General features: G+C 46.5%; 1 protein-coding gene across 4 annotated transcripts in view; it reads left to right on the top strand.

Annotated features, from left to right (window-relative positions):
- Positions 1-2,643: 2,643 nt before the first annotated feature.
- Positions 2,644-27,759, top strand: part of Rbcn-3B (WD repeat-containing protein Rbcn-3B) — a 98,449-nt gene continuing 73,333 nt past the window's right edge. For 2 of the 4 annotated variants that reach the window (XM_089548423.1, XM_089548426.1), the window contains exons 1-13: positions 2,644-2,775; positions 5,190-5,388; positions 6,304-6,410; positions 7,905-7,983; positions 11,594-11,762; positions 17,148-17,218; positions 17,487-17,606; positions 18,333-18,478; positions 20,581-20,604; positions 22,739-22,829; positions 23,730-23,895; positions 26,027-26,109; positions 27,496-27,655. In XM_089548423.1, coding sequence (XP_089404549.1) covers positions 5,227-5,388; positions 6,304-6,410; positions 7,905-7,983; positions 11,594-11,762; positions 17,148-17,218; positions 17,487-17,606; positions 18,333-18,478; positions 20,581-20,604; positions 22,739-22,829; positions 23,730-23,895; positions 26,027-26,109; positions 27,496-27,655 — 1,378 coding nt within the window. In that variant the 5' untranslated portion in view covers positions 2,644-2,775; positions 5,190-5,226. Of the gene's footprint in view, positions 2,776-5,189; positions 5,389-6,303; positions 6,411-7,904; positions 7,984-11,593; positions 11,763-17,147; positions 17,219-17,480; positions 17,607-18,332; positions 18,479-20,580; positions 20,605-22,698; positions 22,830-23,729; positions 23,896-26,026; positions 26,110-27,495; positions 27,656-27,759 lie in introns of those variants that run through there. The other 2 variants (XM_089548424.1, XM_089548425.1) reach the window with 2 other exon arrangements.

Genomic DNA, 27,759 nt, shown 5'->3' with positions numbered 1-27,759 from the left:
TATATGGTGTTCCATGCCGCTGTCACAATGAATGCCCCGAAGCTACCGTAGTGGTAAGACCTTTTCTCTTTCCGACGTCTCCATCTCTTTTTCATATACCGGGTGTTTCAGCGAACACCTTCAAAAATTTTCAAAAGTAGGCTTTTTGGGGCAAAAATATGGCTTTTGCGGCATGTTGTTGGCGGACACCAGAAAACAGGTGAATCGTCTTAAGTAGTAAGCTGGTTCACTAATTTTTAATAATTAACTTTTTACCTTGTAGTGTTGGGCGCCTAGTTGCAATTAGAGGTTTGTAGCCGGTCGTTAGTAGTAGCCATACCAGTTTTTAGAATTTCGAAAACGCGATTACCATTGGCGCTGTGGCTCGACAAAATTTGGCTTTTTCGACTTGTTACGTACACTGGAGGAGTTGCTTTTCGTGCATGCTTTCAGAAGCGCATGTATTTTCACACGATGCAGCCAGATTTTGTCGATCCAGAGCGGCGAGGGTAATCGCGTTCTCGAAATTCTGAAAATTGCTACTACTAACGACCGGCTACAAATCTCTAACTGGAACTAGGCACCTAACACTGCTAGTCAAAAAGTTAATTATTAAAAATTAGTCAACCAGCTGACTAAAGGCGATTCACCGGTTTTCTGGTGTCCGCCAACGCTGGTAATACTGTGCCGCAAAAGCAATATTTTACCCCGAAAAACCTACTTTTGAAGATTTTTGAAAGTGTTCGCTGAAACAGCCGGTATATAGCCGCGTGGTTGTGACACCGGGCAAGACAGATGGCAGCGGACGATCAAGCTGAAGCTGGACTCAAACCGTTCATCCAGTGTCCGCAGACAGAAAGCGAACTCGGCGGCAGCGATAGCATCCAGTGCTCTTGGCGGTCGACGAAGACCAGACTGACCGTCGCTCTCGAGGTAAGGGGTCTACAACACCTACGATAATCTCGACCATCGTAGAAACAGTGGCGCGTAGGTACAATCATACTAGAGACATCCGATGGCCACCTCTGGCGTGATCAACAAACAAAATGATAAGGCACATATGCCGGCGGCTTTGAACAATGAAATAGCTCTTGTTAAACCTGGAGGATTGCGAAAGCAACGAGGAGAGAGAGGGGCGATGGAGAGCGCGCGGCAGCAGCGGCGGCCCCGGCACGCTATCTATGCGCCGCTACTGCGCATGCGCAACTGGCGAGCGCGGCGGCGGCGCCTCCGAGTCACCCGCGCAGCGGTGGCGTGCCAGCTGTGCGCCGTGTGACGTCACTGCTCCTCGCGCATGCCTCAGCACCGCGAAATGGCTCGGCGACTCGCGTAGTGTTGCTTTCGCAACAAAAGCAAACATTACAAAGCTTCGCGACGATGTACATTTTCCCACATGGGCAGGCGCCACGAGCAGTGAAAAATGCGCGCGACCAGCTTCAGGACAAGTGATGGAAAGTCGTTTAATCGAGCACCCTGTCATCGAAAACACTGGGCTGAAGGTGATGGGTCCTATGTACGCTGCCATCAACAAGCCTTTATTTTGGACGTCGGTCGGAGGAACTTTTTACTGGCGACAGTGTTGTTTGCCTGCTAAGATATGCCTCGCCACTTCAGATAAGGATGATAAATACGAAGTGATACACGCGCAAAATTCACACGCTCACACATGTGCACATATGTTTGCAGGAGCAAGTGCTTCCCCGAGGAAAGACGTACGAGCCTTCGTCACACGCAACGCTGAGGCTGCGCTACAGTAAAGTCAGTGAATTCAAGACAAAGAGGGTGATATAGTGTGTGCATGTAGAGTATCATGAAGATTCCGCCAGTACTGCACCACTGGTCGCCAAACCAACGTCGGAGATTGTAAGTCCATAACTGCAGCTAGGTCACCTCAGGTTCGATGACTTCACAGAAGTTTTACGAGCGAGGTCGCCCTGAAAGAATTTTTGCTGTCTCGATATCGCCCAGATACAATCCTCTCAAAGTTTTGTACGTTCAGCAGCTTTTCGTAGCGTAATGTGCCGCTAATAAAGCGCCTACGTGGCGTTTTCCGCCGGCCAGATATGTTTCCTGAGTTGCTTTAGCATAATGACTGAACTTTATTTCCGTCATCACGGGGCCTCACGGTCGGGGCGCAGCAATTAGAATGGGGGCGCCTCCCAGCCGGCTCTCAGCACCGGAGACCGCGGAGAGAGTCTTGTGGTAAGCTGTCTCCGCCTGACGGATGATGAGTCTTTGCTGATCCGGGTCGTGGCTTCGGATCAGCGCTTCCCAGGTGGCAAGGTCTGGGATGATTTGTGATTTAGCTCCAGGAGAATCCTGACACTCCCAAATTAGGTGATTTTGCGAAGTGATTCTGTGGCAGCTACTGCAGAGCTCAGGCTCCCCAGTGTCTTCATCGTGTAGTATAAAGTAGGGAAAGAATCTGTTGACCTGAAGCCTCCTCCAGGCCCTGCACTCCTTTGGAGTGAGTGTTGCTTTAGCATCCTTTATCTGCAATAAATATTTAAATATTCCCGCGATTTTCAGAGGAGAATTTGGAGCGCTCAAAAGACCTGTTTTTGTGATTCCGAGCGTCTGACAGCAGCCTGTCTCTAGGAGTTGCTCTGTAGCTAAGACAAAAAGAATGATCAAATGTTTAGGCACGGTCGCCGCGAAAAAAAACGTCAATAATGAACGACAAACGTGGCGCGTGACTTCTCGCGAGCTGACAGCTGCTGGCAACGCTGCTCCAGTGCTCCCCGCGTTTGGATCAGCGTATCTTTTTGAGGATGACTGCTACTTCCTAAACGTCTGGTGAGAGTTTTCGTTCAATGTTTAGCTTCATACCGCTCTCTAGCTTATAAGAACTAATGCCATATGAACTTGCAATGCTCACCTGCCCACAGCGCCTCTACGATGGTCCGAGCTGCGCAGTAAATTCCATTTAAAGCTTTGTGAGATTTGTTATGTTTAATCTCATTATTTCTTTTCTGTAATCGCTTCAGTCCATCTCCTTTTTGGAGCGTACAGTGTTGATACCTGCACACAGCTGCAGTCGTACCGACGATGATTACGACCCTGCGTGTAGTACTGCGCCTATTCTCTCAATATGACTGCGAAATAAACGTCCACACTCTGTTTCAGATGCGTAGTACCGTATATACAGTACATAGCCCCTCGATGTGTGAACGGAGGCTATTTTTATGCTCGAGCAGCGTACCGCAGCGCACTGTGTTAGCGCACCAGACCGATCGTGTGAGATTGTGACTGCAGGCTCAGTTCCTCTTGTATGCTTGTTTTATACCAAGATTGCCCCGCCCCCTCTTTTGATCGCATATAACATTTCAGAGCTGCTTTACTTTTATGCCTTTGTGTCAGAATTTTTGAATGAAAAGAAAAAGCGGGTTAAGTTAGTGACTTGCATTACATATCAGTTTTCTACACATGTGTCATCCGAGCCATTTTGAGAGGAAAGCATCACGCACACTCGTGTACTACTGTGCTCTCACCCTTCTAAGCTTAGCCTGAAGTTTGAGGATTCTTTCTGGAGTATTTAATTTTAATTATTTTCACATTTTTCTTCACTGATTGGCCATTGACTGAGTTATCTTGCTTGGTTTCATGACTGATAATCTTTATCATTTGTGAAAGTCAGTTTAGGTTTCAGCTGTCACGGGCGCCATGTGTAGTGCATTTGGGTGTTACCTGGTGCTCTGGTTATCAGAACTGGTTATCACATCAGCTCACTAATTCCTGATGCATCACGGACATGCTAGGATTTAATACAAGCTGTCAAAAGCTAACCAGTATCTTGTGTCAGTGACCTCTGTCAAACATTGAAGAATGTTATCAGCATCACACTGTGTACCATGTAAACATGGTTCATGTTGGTGTCCTTGTCAGGTGATCCTTCTCTTATGAGTCTGGTGCCTCTGCACTTTCTAATGCAGAATTAAGTTAATGCTAGTATGTTTTTTGTGAATGCTTTTTACCGTCCGCAGTGGCTTAGTAGCTGCGCCATTCAGTGCCCGAGGATTCAGGAGTGAATTTGGATGCAGTGTATGCATTTTGGTAGAAGCAAAATACAAAAACACTTGTTTGCTGTGTGACATAAGTGCATGTTGAAGAACCATGGGTTGTCGAAATTATCATATTTATTTTCGTAAAGAATATGCTCGCGTAATGGACGCAGCACCTACTTTGGCTGCAAAATGTGCAACTTTTTTCTCTCGCATAACCAATGCACACCATTTATTGGGAACACAGTCTGCTGCATGTACCCTTTTTTTTTATTGCTGTTAAGTTAAGCCATCTGTTAAGTGTCAAAACTAGTATATCTCTCCAAGCTGCCGCGGTGGATCAGCGGTTATAGTGCTCGACTGCTGACCCAAAAGGCTTATTTCTTGTTGGTCGCATTTCAGTGGAGATGAAATGCTAGAGGTGTGTGTGCTGTTTGACGTTAGTGTACGCTAAAGAGCCCAGGCAGTTGTAATTATCTAGAGCCTTCCACTACGGCATCCCTCATAGCTTGAGTCACCAACCAAACCATAACTCTCCCTACGAGACGAACAGCCAATAAGAAATTTCTGCAAGAAATTCAAGGAAGAAACCACGGATAGTCTCAACGGATTTTTCTCTTTGGTCTGCCATATTCAGGACTTAAGAAACTTTTTGCTGTTGGGCTTCGCGCTGTTGAGAGGTGTGCTAGAGCGAACTGTAGTTGTTGTTGTACCTTTATACAGCATTATAGGCTGCTATGCAAGTTATACGCTTGGTTTTATCCAACCAGCCCAGTTTTTGTCCCATTTTTACCACTTCAAATTTTTTTCTGAATATTACCGTACATAATGAATGCACCCCCAAATTTTCAGTGTTCTTTTGGGGAAAAAAGCTGCATTCATTATACGAGTAACTACAGTAATCCAGAGCTCTCTACTACAGCATCTCTCATAGCCTGTATGCAGCTTTGGACGTTAAACCTCCCATACCGTCATGGAGTACCTATGCTAAAGATACTGCTTCTGAAGTTATATGTGTGCACACAAGCTGTGCATCCAGCCTGACTTTGTAACATTAGGCCGTTGCTTCTTGATGTTCAGGGAACCAGTTGTAAATGAGATATCGGTAATCACTCCATAAGACTAACAGTGTGAAAGTTATATGAGTGCCAAGCCAGGCTGATTGCTGCTGTCACAAATTGATCACCAGCTTTGGTGACTCCTACGCAGAGTGTGCAGTGAGACCACTGCCCAGCACGGCACCAAGATGACCATCTCCAGCCAGCTGGTGGTCCCCATGACACTGTGGGGCAAGATTGCCCCCACGCACTGCATGTCATCCGTATTCATCACAAAGGACCAGAAGATGATTGTCACGGGCTGCAACGATGGGCAGATATGTGTCTGGGATATAGTGGATGGTGCAAAGGTGCGTTTCCTCCTGCTTTCACTGAGGACACGGAACTCAGAGCTGTCTGAAAACTGGAAAAAAAATAAGGGGCTTGGGGGGCAGGGGGGTGAGTCTTGTTCTTGAAAGCTGTGCTGAAAGCTTTGGAAACCCTTACCATGGTAGCGCATGCTGTGGTTGTGCCTGGTGCATCACGTCTGCTGTGGTCATGTAGTTACAGTATTGAGGTCACATTCATTTTAGGGACTGTCTTTCTGAGATGATCTGACTCAGACAGTCGCATGCTTATGCTGCTATAAGGGTGGTGGCTGATTTATGCTTATTTTGCACTATATATGTGACCAGGTTTAGTGTGCACAATCAGAAGTTACCCCATCATGGCTTGCTAACATCACTTAGCATCACAAGTGATGGCTTGTTAGCACCACAAGTGAGCGTATAGATTTTCTACTGCCTAAGTTTTAATTGAATCCTCAGAGTCTTTACTTGAGATTATATTTTAAATACCGAGAAGTTGACCATTTTGTGCTGTGTGTATTGATTTTTTCATTCAGAAATCCATATTTGATCTCAGGTTGAGGGAGCCTGCAAATGTGAGGAGCTGTTTACAAACACAACGCCTACTTTACATTACTCTACGCAATACTCTAGATTGCTGGCTTAGCATAAAAGGTGAAAAAAAAAAAAGGGAAATGCAGACTCTACTTGCAAGACAATGCTTTCTTCAGGAATATGCTTAAAATGCTCGGTAACTGGTGGGCCGTGATTTCAGTATTTAAAAAGAAATGTTTCATTCAGAACTTTGAGAGAGGAGAGAGAGCGGGGAGGAGGAAATATGGTGAGATTAACTGGAGGAAGGTCCTGGTTTGCTGTGCAGCTGTGTCCTGTTTGTATTACCTGGTTTGCTCAAGAGCTGTACTGTGTTGGTGCTTGCAGATTGTGCCACGCAGCATGCTGTTTGGGCACACTGGTCCAGTGCTGTGTCTTGCCAGTGCGTCGCCCTCTGGGGATGGCTCCTTGCTCGTCAGCTCCTCCGAGGCAGGGTGCGTAGATGCTCTTTTCTCAAGGGAACATGACGTTACAAGGAAGAACATGTTCTTGAACTAGCCACGTTAATCATGTCATTTTCAGTGCGCTCTGTTCTTGCTATCGCAGGACATTGAGCATGACTAGAGGACTAATCTTCTCACCTGCAAAGCCACTATCGGAAGTCGAACAAGTCGAATGTGTCAGAATATTCTGTGTGAAACAAGGGGACACCAGCGGTTTTCCTTAGTTTCAGTGAGGCATCGTACTAGACAAAGAAGTGAAAGTATAGTCATAAAAATGATCACATGACAGTGTAGTCACTGTCATAGACCCTGGCACCCTATAAGTTGCTTCTGTTGAGGAAGGGTGTTTTACTTGGATGACATTCTGCAACCAATTTTTCGTACCTTGCCCATGATAAGTAAAAAAAAAGTGACTACATGAAGCTTCAAATTATTAAGCTGGCCAGACATTCATGGTGAGATGTTTTCTTAAATAGATATTTAAATTTATGCTGGTCATGCTAAAAGGGGGAATATGTGGTCGTCCTCAGTGTGTGTTTAAGCTGGTCAGCATCGATAGATTACCGCATTCTAACAAGAAGGGCGTTACTTTCTCTGAAAACTGAGCTTTTATGAGCTACAAAAAGGCCATAAAATGAAATACAGATGCATTTTTTTTTTTTTTTCAATATTGATTTGTTTGCCATTTGTTATTATCAAGCACTCGCTTTATGCACAGTTTTCCTCAGGAGCGAAAGTGTCTATAAACTACTGCTGACCCAAAACACACAGGTTTGATACCGGCCGTAGTGGTCGCATTTTGATGGAGGCGAAATGCTAGAGACTCGTGTACTGAGCGATGCCAATACGCATTAAAGAACCCCAGATGGTCGGAATTTTCCGAAACCTTCCACTGCGGCATCCCTCATAGCTTCAGTCGCTTTGGGACGTGAAGGCCCATAAACCAGACCATGCCAAACGAAAGCAGAAGTGTCCACGTTAATGAGGCATGACTAAATGTGAATTTGGCTGCCAGGCAAGCATCAGTATAACTAGAAAGAGCCGTAAAATCTATTTTTTTGAGAATGAAAGTTCTGCAGTGTCTCTTTAAGAAACATTCTATCTGTGCTACTCTTTCATGGAATTCTTTGCTGCCTAGTGAGCTTTATTTTGTAGGCATATGCAGCAAAACACAGTAGGCTAAAAATTTTTTCAGCCGAAGTATATTGTGGAAATTAGATTTCGAAATCATAGAAATGCAGTGTGGAGCTCTTTAAGCAGCATGGAAAGGTAGGTATTCTTGTAATATTCAAGGTTAAAGTTAAAGGAAGGGTTAAAGCTGTCAGGTTTTAATTTTGAAATTTGGCCATATGATGCATAACTGTCTTTAACTTCATTATTAGAGTAGCTGTGTGCATGCTCCTATTTTCAAGTTAGACTTCTTCAGGTAACATCGTAACTTCGCATGCTGTTCGGTGCATGTGATGTGTTCTTCTCCTTGTGCAGTGAAATGTCTCTCTGGGACTTGACGGACGGCAGGTGCCTGGAGAACACCAAACTTCCCTATGTTCACACACGCATGCAGGTGGGGCCCACATTTTAAACTGCTGCTTTGTACTTTTTGTAAATGCTCAGTAGATGCAAATATTTGGTAAGGGTACCGTAGATGCCAGTAGCAGTGGTCAGACATCAGTCTGGCCCAGGTAATTAAAATATACTGAAGACTAAGCGTTTCGGCAGAATTGCCTGTCTAGTATAGAAAACAGTGAGACATCTCCGACCAAGACTTTTTTACTTTAAAAATCCCAACTTTTCAGAGTCGACTGTGCTGCTTCCTCGAAATAGTATGTTTAAAGGATTCTTTGTTGCGAAAGGCACGAGTTCGATCCTGGCCGCGGCGATCGCATTTTGATGGAGGCGAAATGCTAGATGCCCGTGTGCTATGCAATGTCAGTGCATGTTAAAGAACCCTAGGTGGCCGAAATTATCTGGAGTCCTCCACTACAGCATCCCTCAAAGCCTGGGTTGCTTTGAGACATTAAACCCATTAACCAAACCAATCTTTGTATCGTTTTTTCGCATGTACAGCAATCAGTTGTGCATTTTTTATGAAGGCTAACTGGCAGTATGCACTCCTTGGTGCAGTATAAAAGAGGGGGGGGAGGGGGGGGGTTCATTCAAATAATTCAGTTTATGGTATGCTGCTCTCATAGTAGTAAGGAAATGTGTATTGTATGAAATATTCAGTGATCACTGCATTTTACTTTTGTCACTGATATGCAGTAATCCACAAAGAAAATGCAATATGCGGACTCTGTATCCCTAGATGTATATTTGGCACTCTGCAGTGCTTACTCGGGGTATCTTTGTTGAGGTATCTTTGTTGGGGTATCTTTGTTGGGGTATCTTTGTTGGGGTATCTTTGTTGGGGTATCTTTGTGGGGGTATCTTTGTGGGGGTATCTTTGTTGGGGTATCTTTGTTGGGGTATCTTTGTGGGGGTATCTTTGTTGGGGTATCTTTGTGGGGGTATCTTTGTGGGGGTATCTTTGTTGGGGGTATCTTTGTTGGGGGTATCTTTGTTGGGGGTATCTTTGTTGAGGTATCTTTGTTACTGACATTTTTGGGTGCATCCTGAAGCATGTACACTGATCCACAGTGCAGAATTTACTGCAGGCAGTGTGCTCACAACATTGAATTTCATTCGTTGACAGCTGTTCATTTCATATACTTTAAACATTGTTTTCTTAAGGTTTTGTTGCATATCTGGATGGAGCTACTTTGTATTGTTTGATTTCTGAGACTGTAGTTAAAGTGCTAGGCTTATGTTCACTTGACTTTGTGTTTGCGTTTTGTCATTTATTGTTGTGCTGTTCAATGATTTGTACTATTTTATATCCACCAGCAGCTAAGAAAAAAAAACAGATAGATTAATTTTCCATGTCATTTATTGAAACCCTCTGTAATTTTTTAATTGTTCATGTGACAAATGAAAACAAATTATGGAGACTTGTGCAGCCTTTAGACATGTGCGTCAAAATATATTGCTGTAAGTTTGCTTTACTTTTTTTGCTACCTTAAATTTTATTTTTTTAAAATAATTATTTTTTGTAGTCATAGTGTGTACTATCAGCAACAAACGAAACGCGAACAAGAGTGCAATGCCAACACGAAAACATGGACATACTAGTTCCTGGAAAGCACATACAAGCGAGATTGGTTAGCACTTCTAAAGGACAGCCTTCGCACCTTCTAATTCAAGTCAGCCTGTGCTAGTATTGATACCTTCCGTCCTTCTTAGATCTTCTCATTTCGCGGTTCATGTTTCACTTGTCTTGTTCGTGGTTCTTTCGTCGCTGATAATGTAAGCGGGCCTCAGAAATAAGTAGACATACCAGCTTCACTCTAGTAATGAACCCATCCCTCACTTTTGTTGTTGAAATTTACTTTCTTTTTTAAAGCATTAGCTTTCCTTAGTGTCGATAGCATTACGGTGGGTTTACCTTTCGATGAGAGCTACTGTGGGGGTGGCGCACTCAGCGAACTTGGCTCAGCTGTGCCAGTGTATGCTAGGAAAGCCGGCGAGCGCTCGAGCATCGGAGAGGAGAGTAGCACTTTAAACCAGAAAGCTGCAAAACATCCTCTACACTGAAATGGTGTGGAGGAAGCAAAAATGCCTAACCCTTCTAACCCTTGTATGCATAAAGTAGCTGCGTGAGTGACAAGGGGCGATGAAAGAAACACACAGTACGAAGCGCAGAACTTCAAGTTCTGTATTCCAACCTGTCTGTTTCTTTCTTCATCCCTTGTCGTTCACATCCCGGCCGCGGCGGTCAAATTTTGATGGAGGCGAAATGCTAGAGGCTCGTGTACTGCGTGATGTCAGTGCACGTTAAAGAACCCCAGGTGGTCGAAATTTCCGGAGCCCTTCACTATGCCGTCCTTCATAGCCTGAGTCGCTTTGGGACATTAAAGGTGCAGTGAAGAGGAATCTGAACTCGTCTTTTTGCCGCGGGAACTCAATCTGCACGTTCCGAGCATTCTTAGAAACTTCAATTTATTGCCCTGTGTGACCGATTTCCCTAATTAAATCAAATTAACATCTGGCTCCCGCTTTTTTTTTTTAATTCTCCCCTGTACGGTGGGCGGAGTCGACCAATGCGTGGAGTGCCTTTCACCCAGTCCCGTGGCAGCTTGCCGCTTTGCCATCTGCGGAGTAATACGTAGTAGTCCGTAGAAGCAAATAGTCCACACGTATTTTTATTTCTGTGAGCTTATTTTGCGGCTATATTATCTGCGAATGAAACTATTTATTCACGGAAACCTAAAAAACAAAATAAAGCGAAAGCAAAGCCTCCACGGGACTGGGTGAAAGGCGCTCCACGCGTTGGTCGACTCCGCCCACTGTACGAGGCAGAATTAAAAAAAAAGGCAGGAGCCGGACGTTAATTCGACTTAATTGGGGAAATCGGCCACACAGGGCAATAAGTCACTGTTTCTAAGAATGCTAGGAATGGGTAGATCGAGTTCCCGCAGCAAAAAGACGAGTTCAGATTCCTCTTCAGTGCACGTTTAAACCCCCATAAACCATAAACCAAACCTTGGCGTTCGCGCAGTTACATTATGCTTACGAGTTCAAACCACCAACCAGCCTTGCTTTCCCTGTTATCTATGTTACCTCCTCACACCACAGCTAATGATTAAATGTTCACATTGTACACTCATTACTATCCTGTGGGTTTTTTTAACCTTGCATAAAAAATGTGTGCCTGACCTCCAGGACCGATGTTTGGCATGTTCGCTTTATCACACCGTTAGACAGCGAACACTTTTCGAAGTGAACGATGGTTAACATTGGCAACACAAATGCAGCTGACTGCATGCTTTTTTTCATGATGAATGGGTGAATGGACAGATTGGCTGGGAGACAGACAAATGGATATACAGAAGGGCCGGCAAGCGGGTGAGCGGGCAGACATATATGAAATTTCGACTTTGGAAAAAAGTGGTTTCATTACGCGAGTAAATATGTTATGCCCAAGAGGCCTAAGATGCTTTTTTTTTTTTAATTTTCTAAGTTCTAGTCCTTCAAAGTCGGTGGATTTTTTCGGTGCAACAGATCATCACTTGCTGTTCGTAAGAAATTTATTTCTGGACTAGATCCTAAACTGCACCATTGTGTTTGACTCTTTTCAGTCACACATCCTTTCAGGGGGTGAAATATCTCACCTGTTCTGCAACGGCTACTATGCAGACATTGTTGTCCTTGACACCATGACCCTGACAGTGGCCTTTCAGTTAGTGTCACGTGTTGCCTCAGACTGGATCAGTGCCATGCACGTTATTAGGACCCCTAAGCGAAATGGTGAGTTTTGTCTGTTTGTACATTTTATTTTTAAGGGGAGATGGTGGTCTTGATCAAAGAATGCGAAAGTTTTGATTTTGCAAAAATGGCATATATAGGATCTATACACTCTAAAATACTTGCCTAATGCATTTCAAGGCCTAATTCGACCTCCAATTACTAAAAAGCTGTATATTTCACACCTTTGAAGAGCAAAAATGGTGATTTCGAAGCAAAATGCGGCACAACTTTGTGCCCGTCGCTAACCACCATCCCGTCCCCGATGGCTGCCGTGTTGGTTTTGTTTAAAAACTGGGCCCCATCCCCACATCTTGTTATTACTCACTGCTGTGACATTTTCTTTGGAACGTCCGTATTTTGCTGTTTTTTGAGGCCTCTACAACAACCTCTGAATGGCTGGCGCACACACTTCAACTGCAATTTTCTTAGCTGTGTGTTTTTTGCCAACTTTACTAGCCTTACGGGAATTTTTATTATGTTCTTATTGTGCAATTTGATTTAATCTTATACAGTTGAATTCACAGAGAGCTAAACTGCGAGCTATGTTATTTTTTTTTTTTTTGGCTGAGTCGAACAGTACAAATTTTGTGAACCATAATGTTATGGTTCTTGGACATTATGTTATGGTGCTTGGACATAACTGAACATTTTTTATATGATGATGTACCTCAGGAACAATATAGTTAGCATAGCTCTGCATGGCAGTTCTTTGGCTAGGGCTCCATATCTAAGAAACCAAAAAATGTTGAAAGAAAGTGTTTTAATAACCTGTAATAATTTAGGTAATTAGGCTTCAGTTACTTTCGTATAACATGGAAAATAACTGAGATATACTGAAACTAATTATATTTTTGAAAACAGGAAGAAGAAATGCACGTTTACCCAATTTCATTACGATTTCTTAAAGAATAAAAATTTTCATTTCAAGACCCGCATCTCCCCTTAAGCTCAGGTTACTTGTAGAGGAAAATTTCCGAAAGGATGGGAAATGCAAGAAAGAAACAGGAGTGGCAAAGTGAAGAAAAATCACGAATTTCATGCTTACAAAAAGCAGCAGAACAGATAATGAACAAGAAAAACATTTAATTTGTAATTAGTGTAGCAGGATTTCCGGGGAAAGGAACTTAGCGACAGATAGCCAAAATGCCGGTCCGAGCTTCGGTCATCCAGCCAGCGATCTCGCGCCGCGCGCTAGCGGAGCGGCGGCTGCCGCTGCTCATCTTCCTCTTTACAATCACCCCCGGGCTGAAGGCGAAGCCATCCTGGCGAGTCAGGGAGACGACAACACACACGGGTCATAGTACGGCTTCAGGCGTGACACATGAACAGTCTCGCGGCTGCGTCGGCGTTGATCCGTGGAGGGTGTCACTGGGTCGACAATGTAGTTAACCGGGGAAGTGCGCTCTACGATGCGGTAAGGTCCGTGGTACTTGGGGAGAAGTTTGGACGAAAGGCCAGGTGAGGTAGACGGCACGTGAAACCAGACGAGAGAGCCGGGTAGAAAACTGTCATCAGTGTGGCTTGTGTCGAAACGGAATTTTTGACGCCCCTGCTCGCCGGATGTTAACGACCGAGCGAGCTGACGGCACTCCTCGGCATGCTTGGACGCCTCCGAAAGAGTGGTGCACTTGGACACGTCGGGCCGGTAAGGAAGTACTGTGTCGAGTGGTGAGGAAGGTTCGCGCCCGTAGAGGAGAAAAAATGGCGAGAAGCCGGTGGTGGTCTGCGTGGCGGTGTTGTAGGCGTAGGTGATGAACGGCAGGATCCTGTCCCAGTCGGAGTGGTCGGAAGACACGTACATCGACAGCATATCGCCCAAGGTGCGGTTAAACCGTTCCGTCAAACCGTTAGTCTGAGGATGGTAGGCTGTGGCGGTATGGTGAGTGATCTTACACTGTTTGAGAAGAGATTCCACGACCTCGGACAGAAAAACGCGCCCACGGTCGCTCAGCAGTTCTCGGGGCGCTCCATGGCGAAGAATGAAGTGATGCAAGATGAAAGAGGCAACGTGTGGTGCCGTAGCAGCAGGAAGAGCCGCGGTTTCAGCGTAACGCGTGAGGTGGTCGACGGCTACAATAACCCAGCGGTTGCCAGCAGCAGTGTAAGGAAGGGGGCCGTAGAGGTCAATTCCAACTCTGTCAAAAGGACGGAAAGGGCAAGGGAGAGGCTGCATCTGGCCGACTGAGTGGTGAGGAGCCGGCTTGCGACGTTGACAGTCAGGGCACGAGCGGACGTATTTGCGGACGTAGGTGGACATACCGCGCCAATAATAGCGGAGACGGAGTCGCGTGTATGTTTTAAAGGCGCCGGCATGAGCAGACTGCGGGTCGTTGTGAAACAGGGCGCAGAATGTCGACCGTAGATAGGCAGGGACGACAAGCAACCACTTCCTGCCGGTAGGGACGTAGTTGCGGCGGTACAATAGACCATCACGAATGGCGAAGTGAGCAGCCTGGCGGCGGAGGGCACGAGGCACGGGTGCCGCCGAAGAATTTGAGAGAAAACGTACAAGCGAAGATATCCAGGGGTCCTTATTTTGCTCGCTGCCCATGGTATCTGTTGAAAACGACAGCGAAGCGCAACCGGTTGGCGAGTGGCAGACAACGTCTGGCGGCAGTGGAGAGCGGGACAATGCGTCGGCGTCGTTATGTTTTCGGCCGGAGCGATAGATGACACGGATATCATACTCCTGTAGGCGTAGGGCCCAGCGAGCGAGGCGGCCTGTAGGGTCTTTCAAGGAGGCCAGCCAGCACAGGGAATGATGGTCCGTGACGATATCGAAAGGGCGGCCATAAACGTAAGGGCGAAACTTTCCGATCGCCCAAACAATCGCCAAGCATTCCTTCTCGGTTACTGAGTAGTTGGATTCCGCTTTTGTCAGTGCACGGCTCGCGTAGGCAACGACATACTCGGGAAATCCGGGTTTACGTTGCGTAAGGACAGCGCCGAGGCCAACGCCACTGGCATCGGTGTGAATTTCAGTGGGAGCAGTGGGGTCGAAGTGGCGTAAAATGGGAGGCGCTGTGAGCAGCCGGCGTAAGGTGATGAAGGCGTCGTCGCAGTCAGGTGACCAATCGGACAGGTTGTTGGCGCCCCGAAGAAGTTTCGTAAGTGGTGCGATGATAGAGGCAAAATTTCGGACGAAACGTCGGAAATAAGAACACAGGCCGAGAAAGCTGCGAAGTTCCTTCTGAGTCGACGGCTTGGGGAACTCAGCCATTTTTACCGGGTCCGATGATCACGACGTGGAGGATTGGCTTGCCTCCTACGAGCGGGTAAGCGGCCACAACCGATGGGACGACGCCATGAAACTGAACAACGTGGTGTTTTACCTCTCGGACGTGGCCAGCCTATGGCACAGGAACCATGAATCAGACTTTACCGCCTGGTCTGCCTTCAAAAGAGCCTTTTCTGACATCTTTGGGCGCCCTGCAGTACGCAAGCTGCGCGCTGAACAGCGCCTGCGAGTGAGAGCCCAGCTACACGGAGAATCGTTCACGAGTTATATCGAGGATGTCATCAACCTCTGTTCAAGGGTGGACTCGTCTATGACCGAGGCGGACCGGATTAAGCATGTCCTGAAAGGCATCGAAACGGAAGCATTTCAGATGCTTATCGCCCGGAACCCTACCACCGTTGCCGAAGTGTTCAACCTGTGTCAGAGCTACGATGAGCTCCGCAGGCAGCGCATTCTGGTGCTACCACCTTCCGTGCAGCCTGACTCGCTTTCCAGCCTCGCCGTGACAACCTCCCACAGCTCACTGCTTGACCAGATAAAAGACTTTGTACGTGAGGAGGTGGCTCGACAGCTGTCACTTCTTCACGGCGTGCAGGGGCCTCCCTCCAACCTGGATCCGACCCTACAAACGGTGATTCGCGAGCAAGTGACCGAAGCGCTACCACCTGTTCGTCCGCCGGTTCCCGCTGCAGCGCCGCTCACATACGCCGACGCCGTCCGAAAACCAAGAGCCGAGCCGTTTGTCCCGTATTATCCTCCGACGCCGCCGCCTGCCTTTCCAACCCGACCACCTCCAGCTCGTGTCAACCCTTGGCGCACCCGTGACAACCGTCCTATTTGCTATGCATGTGGTGTCCCTGGCCACGTTGAGCGCCTGTGCCGATGCCGTGTGCCACCACCCGTGGATGACCCCAGAACCTACGTCTACGCGGCACCACAGCCCCCGCCACGTCCGTCGGCCGCCGAACAGCTTGATGCCTCCGATCGCCGCCCGTATTCTCGCCGCCGTTCGCCATCCCCGCGGCGCCGTTCTGTTTCGCCACTGCGTCCTCATTCCCCTATGCGCCAGGAAAACTAGTTGCCGCAGTTCCCGAGGCAAGAACTGCGTATTCGGCGACAAGTTCAAGGCCTCGTTTGTCCCCAGCGAATGTGCTCGACGTTTCTGTGGAGGGCCACACCGCCTTGGCGCTTGTTGATACTGGCGCTGCTGTTTCTGTGATGAATGAGAAACTGTGCCAAAAACTTCGCAAAGTGACGACGCCGTTATCCGGATTTTCGCTTCATACAGCTAATGCGCAGCGCATCTCGCCTTTAGCCGCCTGCACAGCCAGGGTCATCATTTACGGTTCCTTATATACTGTTGAATTCGTCGTTCTCTCATCGTGCTCGCATGACATTATTTTAGGTTGGGACTTTCTTTCCCAACATGAGGCCTTCATCGACTGCGCTCGTGCCGAGCTCGAACTTCTTCCGTGCAGTGCTACCTCGCCTGATACGTCATCTTCGTGGGGCAAACTGTCTGTGGCTGACGACATCGAGATTCCTCCGTGCTCATCTGTTCCTGTCCCTGTCTCCTGCCTCACCGCATCTGACGGCGCTGTCGTCTTTACACCATCCGACGTCTTCATCTCTCGACACGGTCTGCCTCTGCCATTCACTCTGCTCACTGTTCAAGACGGCTGCAGCCTCATCCCGATCTCGAACCCTTTTTTGAGCCCCTGCATATTTCTCCGTGGCGAATGCCTTGGCCACATTCAGCCCGTCGACTCTTTGCTCGATCCCGAACGATGCGCCGAATCATGTTCTCTTGCTACTAATTCTCTTACTTTACCCCGCACCTCCACCAAATTGTAGCAGGATTTCCGGGGAAAGGAACTTAGCGACAGATAGCCAAAATGCCGGTCCGAGCTTCGGTCATCCAGCCAGCGATCTCGTGCCGCGCGCTAGCGGAGCGGCGGCTGCCACTGCTCATCTTCCTCTTTACATTAGTAATAATAGTTTGAAATGAATTGCTCTATAGTAGGAAGTGAATCAGCTGCTGATCAGTGAGAGCATCATTGCTTAATTGTATTGTGTTGTAGTGTTGTCCTTCACAGAACACTGGGCTTGAAGGCTGCTGAAATCACATTTGACCATGCCTTGCGCAGATGACGTCGTCGTAGCCTTGTCCTCTTGCGGCATGGCCAAGGTGTGGACCTTGTCACCTGAGGATATGAAGGTTCGTCACAGACTTGATGGGGCTCGAGGGGGGGGGGTAGTACCATGGCTGGTAATACCATTCTGCATGTAGTTTGACCTTGTACAACGTACCATTTTCTGTGAACTCTGAGTTGTGTGCAGTGACGTGTCTAGCACATAGAGCCTTGTAGTTACGTTTCAAAATGAAAACTCCGCTGGCCTTGTATGAAATGTGCAGCCTGTGAGTTATTTGACTGCAGAAGCAATGCAAGTGCTGCTTGTGATGTTTGCCATTACCCTTAATGCAGAGTTCCGACCCACTGTACGAGAGCGAGTCCAAGACCCTGAAGTGCCTGAATGCATTGTGCCTGGCTTGCTGCGCCTATAACCAGCGCACAGTGCTCGTGGTGACTGCAAAGTTCTGGCATGTAAGATCATTTGTGCTGTTCACATCCAAAGCCAGGTATCCTTGCTGTTTCACATGCCCTGGAGTAACACGAGTTAGGGACTCGTGAAGCATTTCGGGAGCAGCAGCGGTACTACTCTTATCACTTAATTTCACTCTTAATTTCACATGATGTGCAAGCGGAGAGCTACTTTTCGGCCTGCTACTTCAGTCAGAAGCATAACATGTAGAATATTTGTGGACTGGGTTAGCTTAACTAGGATGTAGGACTTTGCTGTTTCTTTTTTTCTCTCACAGCACAAAACTTTTTGTGTGTGTGTGTGTTTGTGTTGTCACTGGCACCTGTATCTTAATGAACTGAGATGCCTATGCTTCTCCTGTTTGTGCATGAGGCATGTAATTTCTGTTCAGTATATTGCCACACGCCTAACGCGCCGCGCAGCCTCCACGCTGAATCGAAGACGACGACGAAGCGGCGGTGGGCTCTCGCGGCGCGCTTGTTCTGTTCGGTGTCATGGAAGCTGGCTCTATAATTAAAAGAAGGCTCCCAGTCTTGGGTTCTTCTTGACGCTTACCTTCACGGCTCCTCTGGTCGTGACAATATTCTAGGCCATTTTCTCGTGAGACAGCTGGGCTAGTTTTGGATATGTATAGCTGGTGCATCATTTTGTATCGCTATATGCGGGGAGGATGGACTGTCTATGAGTCTGTGAATGATATTGTGCTACCTATTTCCTGCTGTGGCCAGATCTACGATGCATACGACTTTTCGCTGCTTTGCTCGACGGACAACCGGCCCGGTGAGCGGTGGATGGGCGGAGACTTCATCTCCGCAGATCGTGTGTGTGTCTGGAGCGACAAGGGTCGAGGTTACCTTTACCAGCTGCCAGCCAAGTGAGTTCTTTGCTTCCTGCTGTTAACCCGTAGTTGATTTTCTTCCACGCAAGCTTTCTCACCAATGGTCAGTATTGGGAAGTGTGTAAAACGCTACATAGTATGCATTCGGTTTGATTAAGCCCACGTATTGCACACGGGGTTCATGTGCAGGCCTGTCCCCAGCTTTACGTGACACTGGTGGCTGTACCGTGCCAAGTATGAGCACAAGCAAGTGGTATTATTACACATTGCAGTTGCTGAGCATAGTTAAGGAGAATGTGACCGTGTTAAAGAACCCCAGGTGGCCGAAATTTCCGGAGCCCTTCACTATGGCATCTCTCATAGCCTGAGTCGCTTTGGGACGTTAAACCCCATAAACCAACCATGGTTATGGGAAACCCATGTACATGTTTCCAATATTTGACCACCTCAGAGTTTTGTTGCATTTATATCAAGATTAAGTCAAATGTTATATAGGAGGCCTTATGTTGAAATCTGATTATCTGAAATCAGAACTTTGATCAGATCAAAATTCAAAAGTCTGGTCTACGTTTATTTAACATGACACATCTGAAGCTAATTCTGCCATCTCGCTGCTTGTGCGACCTTACACTTTGCTGCTTGCTCAGGTAATCTTTCTGCCTCTAGGGAAAATGTTTATGCTGAAACGTGTGCTTTACCCATGTGTACTATGAAAGGACTATTCTAGTTGTGTTGCTACTTCTTGGAGTAGTGTACCCTAGTTTCCGGTTTCTAAACATTATACATTTGTTATCTCTGCGTTTTAGTTTTGTTGAGGTTAGTTGATTTTCTTTTTCGCTATTTCTTTAACAAAACTTGGCTGTCATTGTGGTCATCAATTTTTTTTTTTTGCAACCTGTGGTACTCGGGCAAAAGGGGGCAGGCCATAAATTAGTCAGAATTAATTTTTGAACCAAACTCGAAATTCGAATCAAGTGTAGTTTCTAGTTTATAACCTCATCTGATATATTTGGACCAACATTAAAAGAAAGCCATAAGATTCACAAAGATTTGTCGTGCTGATATTGTCGTATAGCTGCACTAGTGTAGCACTGTGGACGGAAAGTTGCTCAAGTTGACTTTTATGCTGGTGCAACTATGTCAAGCACTGAGGAGCGGCACTTTTATTTACTTTGTATATATTTGCATTATTTTGGTGTACTGGTACAGCAGTTAGATTAGGTAAAAAATAATGGTCTTATCAAAAGTAACTGATAATTCTGAGGCTTGTACACTCCTAAACTAACTTTGTTACACATATATGTGTATTCTAGTTCACTGCAAGGTTGGAAATGTCAACTGCAATAACACTTAAAGAAAAAAAACAGTGCTGTGAAAGTATTTAGGCTGAAACATTATTGAAGGGTGAGCAGGTTTTTGCTACTTTATTTAGTAGGTCTGCTAAAGTGCTGGATATCCATCCCGTTTATAACATCCTGTGTAGAATGCCTGGAGTTCTGAGTACTTGATGTGTTCGACTACATGTTCTTGACAAGGCATGCAAGTTGCTCAGGAGTGCACTAATGAAAGATGGTGCCCATGATTGAGTTGGTTATAACCCTTCTATCATTTCTATCTCATGGTGATGTTCTTGTGTGGCCTTTGGGCTAACAGATCTTGGGCTTTCATAACAATCTACACATTCGTTGCATCTTTTTTTATATGTCGACCAAACTACAGTGCTAACAGAGAAAGAAGCATAGGTTTGGCAGCACTGGCTGGCTTGTGTCAGTACAGTTGCAGATATGCAAATGCAAATGAATTAAAAGATAGCTCAGTGTGCTGTGACACATTTTTTTACATGAAAACTGCTTGCGTATCTATTGAATGCAGCCTTGTAAGCTGAAAGCAGGCCATAGACTACTTTAATTGATGCTGCTCTTTAGAATATGCACTTTTGTATCAGGGAAGGAAGGTTATAAAATTGATGAAATTTGCATTCCTGTGCAGTAGTGTATTTTCGCTCTACGCTGAGCAGTTTTACCAATGGGCAACACAGTTGCGAGTGTTGTGGAATGCTTTTTTTCGTGTGAAAAAAAAAAAAATGAAGAAAAAGGAAATGAGAAGCCAACCTCGCCTTGTCTCCTCTCTCCAAACAGCAAACTGAAGGGAAAAGCAATTAGGTTGGTATAGACAACACTGTCCCCTCCGCTCACGCCCTGCACCCCAGTTGCTGTGCTTCCTGTTTGCCATTTTGAGTGCCACGCGCATGCACAGAAACTTCTTCGCCTGCCCAGAATGCACTCTGCTTGCTGTTTTGAGCAAGTTTGCCTCCAACCCTTCCTAGCTGTTGTGCAGTAGTGACTTTTACGGCTCGGGTTTTGCAAGTTCTCTGCACCCTGCCTGAAAGGTGATGCTTTTGAAATTCGTTCCTTCTTGCAAACTGTGTGAAGATTTTTTTTTTTTTTTCTAATTTAGTAATTCCTCAGTTTGAGCAAGCAACACTGAGTCCACCCCCTTGTATCTCATAGGGCTGAAGCAAGATTTCAAGAAAGAAAGCTTTTTACACAAAACGAGGGCTGGGTTCAGATTGCATTATCACTGGAGTAACCTGGTGCAGCGCTCACTCGCAATACTCATGCGTGTAATTTAGTAAGCTTGTACCAAGTTGTATAAAAAATGCATTACATTTTGTTGTGTATTGAAGGTTCAGTGGTAAATAGTATTGCTCTTTTAATCATTAGAAACCCCATGGGGCCAAAATCTCTCGGTCATAAAATTCGTCCATTGGCTGGAGGGAAGTGGCGTTACAAGACTGAATCATTCCCATTGGCTGAAGGGAAGTGACGTCACCAGACGGGAGCGTTCCCATTGGCTGAAGGGAAGTGACATCACCAGACGGGAGCGTTCCCATCGGCTGAAGGGAAGTGACGTCACCAGACGGAAGCGTTCCCATCGGCTGAAGGGAAGTGACGTCACCAGACGGGAGCGTTCCCATCGGCTGAAGGAAAGTGACGTCACCAGACGGGAGTGTTCCCATCGGCTGAAGGGAAGTGACGTCACCAGACGGGAGCGTTCCCATCGGCTGAAGGGAAGTGACGTCACCAGACGGGAGCGTTCTCATCGGCTGAAGGGAAGTGACGTCACCAGACGGGAGCGTTCCCATCGGCTGAAGGGAAGTGACGTCACCAGACGTGAGCGTTCCCATCGGCTGAAGGGAAGTGACATCACCAGACGGGAGCGTTCCCATCGGCTGAAGGGAAGTGACGTCACCAGACGGGAGCGTTCCCATCGGCTGAAGGGAAGTGACGTCACCAGACGGGAGCGTTCCCATCGGCTGAAGGGAAGTGACATCACCAGACGGGAGCGTTCCCATCGGCTGAAGGGAAGTGACGTCACCACATGGGAGCTTTTTCATTGGCTGAATGAAGGGAAGTGACATCACCAGACAGGAAGGAATGCCACATCCAGTAAAGGCGTCAACAGCTGCTTATATTATTGGATTGACAGCACATAATGGACTTAGATGTCCCTGTGAATTTTTTAATGTGCGGCACTGCACTAAACTAGCTCTTCCGTAAACACCTTCCATATCAAGAATTACAAGAATTTCCAATCTTTTTAATTGAAAAAAAAAACACTCTTTCAGACAGGGTGGATGTTGTTGTAAAAGCTGTTGACAAAACATATTGCACTGCTTCGAATAGAAGGCCTGTACTGAGTCTAGCATGGTATGTACATAGGCATTTGCAAGTGCTCGAGCATGTTTGCTTTTCCTTTTAGTTAATACTTGCTCATAACCTGGCACTGTTAAAGATGCCTTGAGGTTTCAGTAACACAGACTCATGTCCGGCTACCAGTTTTTGATGTCATAGCTGAGCTTGTTGAGTAAAATGCATGTGCGTTTTTGTGTTTTCTAGTAATTTGTGCTTTATCTGCTTCACATTTCCAAACAACCGGGACCTGTGAGAACAGCTTTGAACATTCATGCTGTTAATTCGATTAGGTTTTTGAATGGCACAGCTGAGGCTGCTCTCACAGTTCGTGTATTGTTTAAAAAATTGTCAAACTTCAGGAGCCAGCAAGCCTGCTGCTTTCTTGACCAGCATCAAGCAGCAAGTTGAAGTGTCATCACTGAATACTCAAAGCAGTTTTTTGCTTGTTAAAGTCAGTGGCTGTCGTCAGTGCGCCTGGCTGGTCATCCCAAAATTATCTTTGCCCGCTAACTGGCACAGTGGCTCCGGGGGTTTGACAAAAGCTGTGCTTGTCACCTGCAGACTACTATAAAGCTTGCCTCATTGCTTGTGCTGGCCTCAGTGCCATTGCCGACAGCAAGGAGTTCCGAACTGGGCCCAGGTCCGAAGAAAACGCTTTCCTGTTCTGCGTGCTAGGCGTTCCCAATGACGAGGCAAGTCTCTTCCTTATTCCTCACTCATTTGCATTACTACGTCTAGCTAGGATTGTCTGAGATTTGCTTTTTTTTATGCGGGAACCATGTTGTCATCCGCGTTGTAAAAGCCGCAGCTCAGATGCTTCAGGTTTCTATGGCAGATCCTGTTGCTAGCAACATCTTTTCCTTCTACCATGTCGTCATCCACTACACATGGACAACACCTGTGTTTGCTGCATTAAAAATTGGCTCTGTGACCATTACTCGTGCACAGAGCATTGGTGTGGAGTGGGCTGAACATTCTTGTGAAGGGTCTATTACAAGCTAAAGCGTTGCATGGTTAAACATTGCAGTACTTGGCATTGAACCTAAGCGCTCCGTTTGTGGAAGGGATGTGTCACAAGGGCTGAATGACTACATCTCCTCTTCTTTTCTCTTAAAATGGTACACATCATCTGTTCAGCTTTCCTGGTGCATGCCAAAGTACCATGCAAACTGGATTTTCTTTTGCCACCAGTGCTTTGGAGAGACGCTTGCTGCTTGATAAAACTGTTAATGACAAAGATGAGGGTGTTGAGTTGCACCACTGTCGGGGAGGTGTCTTTCTGTGCAAAGGCGCTCTGTTGTGAGATTCTTACCACTTATTGGGAGCTTAAGGTAGTGCATCTAACATTCTTCTGGGAGAATGGTTGGTGGTGTGCTGACCAGAAGGCAGGTACCTGGCAGTTGCCTAAAGTGGTGGTAATTCTTTTGAACTGGCAAATCAAGGAAACAGTTTAGTTACGCACATGCAGGGCATCCCTTGTTCTTTGGGAGCTTCCTGCACTTTGCCTGTGGGTGATACTGCTGCAGTATTGTTGACTAACGTATGCTATTGCATTGTGACAGTCATTACTTGTGTGCTGTGTTTCATTACAGAGGCTTGTGTGCCCCCCTGCCATGGGCTACTTTCTGGGCACACGAGGTGGCTTTCACAAAGTGCTGCTGCGAGGAGACTCAAACGGCCGCGTAGTTCTATGGAATGTTGTGGACGTAGCTGCTTCTGATGTAGCCCGCATGCGCCAGGAGGCAAATGCGGTTGTTCGTGAGTTTTTCTTTTGTTACCTCAAATATGATTGTCACTGTTCTCCTGCAGCCTACTGCATTGTGAGAAGTTATGGCATGACTCTGCATGTGAGCACTTTTTTCACATCTTAATCTTATAGAGACCTTGTTGTGACATTGGATGCTGCAGATTGGGGATGTGCGCTGTCCTTTATTTAGGCATAAGCCTTACTTGCCCCATTGAGGGAAAGCCCTTTTGTGTGTGTTGACGCTCAATGGTACCTATAAAAGATGATGCTCTCATGCAGCCTGGTAGGTGGCGGTTAAATTAAACATTGGTCACACGAGGTTGCTTGGGACAACTTTGGTCACAAAATTCCCACCGGTGGCAGCGCCTGCCATCCCATCGCAGGACAGTGGCGCACCGCTTAACCGCTGAACAACTGCGCCAGGATCGGTATGAGGACTGCCAGGGATATATGAGTCCAGATGTTATGGGAGAAACCTGTTTCTAAAAACATTTCCTGTCAACATCATCAATGCACACAGCCTATTGACATCAGTGTAGAGCTTGACTTCAGTACAGAGAAATGCAGTGTCATTGGATACAGGTATCGCACACTTTACATGCTGACTTAATGAATCAGTTTTAGGCTTTTAACCCTTTCGCTGTCAGGTGTTTCTGCCCGTGACGCACCCCCAGTGTCGCACACTTCCGGGATGATGGTCCCGCCGTTTCAGCGTCAGAATCTGACGATGCGGAACTCGCCTCTTCCTCGGATGAGACACTGTCAGAGTCCCAATCCGAGCTCGGCTCGTATTTAGAATCTGAAGAGCCACCGCTCCAATGCGCAGAGGAAGGTCCCACGCATTCAGCCATATCCGAAAGTAACCGCGCGCAGCGGGGGTGTGCTTTCAGTGGCCCGCAAAACGGAGAGAAATGGGACGCTGTGTAATAAAGATGAGAGAGGGAGATGGAAAAAGGCTAAAACAAAGTTGAGGGGCTTTGCATTTGCTGCTTCCAGCCGCAAGCGACGGTGCACGAGAGAGCGAAAGCAGCGATCGAGTCATGTGTCAGTCTCTGACTCTCGGAGTGGCAACGGGGCGCGCCCTTGAACTTGAAGCGCCGTAGCTCACACGCCGACAGAAGAAAAATAAAAACCTGCAAAACAGCGGCAGATGGCAGAACAACCCTTGGACCCATAACCACACGCGCGCGTCATGATCTGGCGAACGCGCCACTCAGCAAAGAGGGAGGGGTGGGATGGCAGTCGCTCCGTACTCTTCAATACAAGTACCAAAACAGTAAGGGGCGAAAATATGAACTTGTAGGAAGATTCAACAGATGGCGCATCTAGTCCAAGAACGTCAGCTTTGCGCTCAAGCGCGAAATTTTGAACGCACGATAGAGAACGTACCGGTACGTCAGTGACACTGTGGGGGGAAAGCGCAAAAACGTACCGGTACGTCCGTGACAGTGAAAGGGTTAAGAAGACTACAAGCTGTTTTGAAATGGTGTAAACTAACGTAACTCCTGGTGGTACCACATGTGAATTCGTACGAAGCCTTCTCTTGGTGTCCGGCTGCTGACCCGAAAGACGTGGGTTCCGCCCCAGCTGCAGCGGTCGAATTTCGATGGAGCCGAAATTCAAGAGGCCAGTGTAACTGTGCGGTGTCAGTGCTCGTTAAAGAACCCCAGGTGGTCGGAATTTCCAGAGCCCTTCACTACGGCGTCCCTCACAGCCTGAGTCCCTTTGGGACGTTAATTTTTCATAAACCAAACCTAATCCAAACCTTCTCTTTTCATATTAGGACCCCCTTTGGCAAGGGACATCCACAGTGCCTGAATATTTTTATCATTGTATCTAGAGTGAATAATATGAAATGCATAAGCTTTTTTCATTTGTTTCTTCATTACTGCTGTTTAATTAATGCCATAGTTTGTCTGCAATACTGGCAGTGTAGTTGGAAGTGTAACTGTATATTTGTAGGGTAAAGCAAGCATTCAGTATAGTAAACGCTGGTTTTTCGAAGTCTGCCTTGCTGAATTTTTTTTTTTTTTGCTTGTATATAGTTTTGTCATTGCGATTGCCTAGCACGCACAGTGGGAGAAGCTTTCATGTGCTGTAAATTAACCGTGTGCTGTCATCATTTTCTTGCCTGTGTCTCAGAAATGGAACCGTTCCTGAGCCTGGCTCTGCAGGAGGCTTGGGACGAAATGAAGCCTCCACCACCGGGCATCCTAGACAAAATGGTTCGTCGCTGCATCTTTGCTGAGCTTATTGCATTGGATGTTAAGTATTACTCCACTGCTGTAAAGCTGCAAGTTTACGTTAGCAGCCTGTAACTGTTGTGCTGCCCACTTTTTCTGGAAGGGGCAAAGTGATGTAATTGCCATCTCTGAAAATGTGTTGGCAACATTCATATTTCTTCCATTGTCTCCAGGAGGGCACAAGTTGAGCATTTCTTAAACGGAAGCTGAAACGGTTTTTTGAGAATTCGAGGTTATTCAAGAATTCGAATCTATCAAGCTTCTACACAAAGCATCCAAAGTATTTTTGCGCCAGCATTTAAAATGGTGACATAATTGTCTATTAAAACCGTGACGATGTTTAGGCTTCTCCTCACTACGTTGGAGGAGTGCGAGGAAACTCTGCAGTGACGTCATTGTTGCCGAAATTTGAGATGTCCGCTGCTTACACCTGCATGCTGCTGTGCGTCGTCAGATGGCGTCAAACAATGCATCGTGAGCTTCGCCTTCTATGGCGTCGGTTTCCTTCCATGGAATAACCGTTTCTTCGCTGGAAACGTAGCGCCGTCATACGTGACGTCATTATCGGGGTCTCTGCCCGTCACTGTGCACTTCAGAGAAGCTGAATGCCGACGACAACTTTATTCGGTGATTACGCCACCATTTGAAATGCTAGAGCAAAATGATTTCGCAGGCTTTACCAGCACATTTCACACATTCGGCAATCTTAAACTTATCGAATTCTAAAACCGCTTCAGTAGCCCTTTAAAGTGTCCAGTTTTTATTAAACATGTGATGAGTCGGGGCAACATTTTGGTAATTTTAAGAGGCAAGTGTGTGGAAACTGATTTCGATCGACTTTATAGCAGAATAGAAAAATTTGACCACAGAGCATTGAAGAAGTGTCAACTTTTGCAGGAGTACTGCAGTACTGTCACTCGCATGGTAGCAAAGTTACGTTGCCCAGTGCCAGATGGTGCTTGGCTGTACAGCAAAGTTTTTCCTTGTGCAACATTGCTAGGTCGTGCTGAGGTCTTGACTGCAAAGGTTTTCGTGCATCTAGATTGATTGTGATCGAGCAGCGCAGAAAAGACACGGATGAAGAAAAGAACATGATGACACGAGTGCGGCAATACAATCGCATTACATTTGTTGTCGTCTTCTTTTCTTCGTTGCTGTTCTGTCACAATGAACTACCAACAGTCATGGTCTTTTTTTCTTTGTTGCTGTTCTGTCACAATGAACTACCAACAGTCGTGTTCATCTGACATAGATGTAACGAAGTGGACTAGCAACTTTTATTTTGTTTTTTTACTTTCCTAGCAAGTAGTGTGTATGTTGCTGATTGCATTGGAAAACGAAAAACATGTGCATTCCATGCGTGTGCAGGAGCTGCCTGGAGAGAGCCAAGAACTGAAGCTCACTGCCAGTGTGTACCTTCCCCTGCAAGGGCGCCTGGTGGTTGGCAGGGAGGATGGCAGCATAGTGGTGGTGTCAGCCACCCAGGCTGTCATGCTGCAGCTACTCTACGGAAAGCACCACCATGACGGTAAGGAGAGGCCCTTTTTTATGTGTGTGTGTGTGCTCATGTGAGTGTGCCTTCACCCCTTCTTAACACATGCTCTACGCATTGGCAGAAACTAGGCACATACA

The sequence above is a fragment of the Amblyomma mixtum genome, chromosome 6, assembly GCF_055824585.1.
Source record: "Amblyomma mixtum isolate Tamu chromosome 6, ASM5582458v1, whole genome shotgun sequence".
NCBI lineage: Eukaryota > Metazoa > Arthropoda > Arachnida > Ixodida > Ixodidae > Amblyomma > Amblyomma mixtum.
This window is presented reverse-complemented; position numbering and strand designations above follow the sequence as displayed.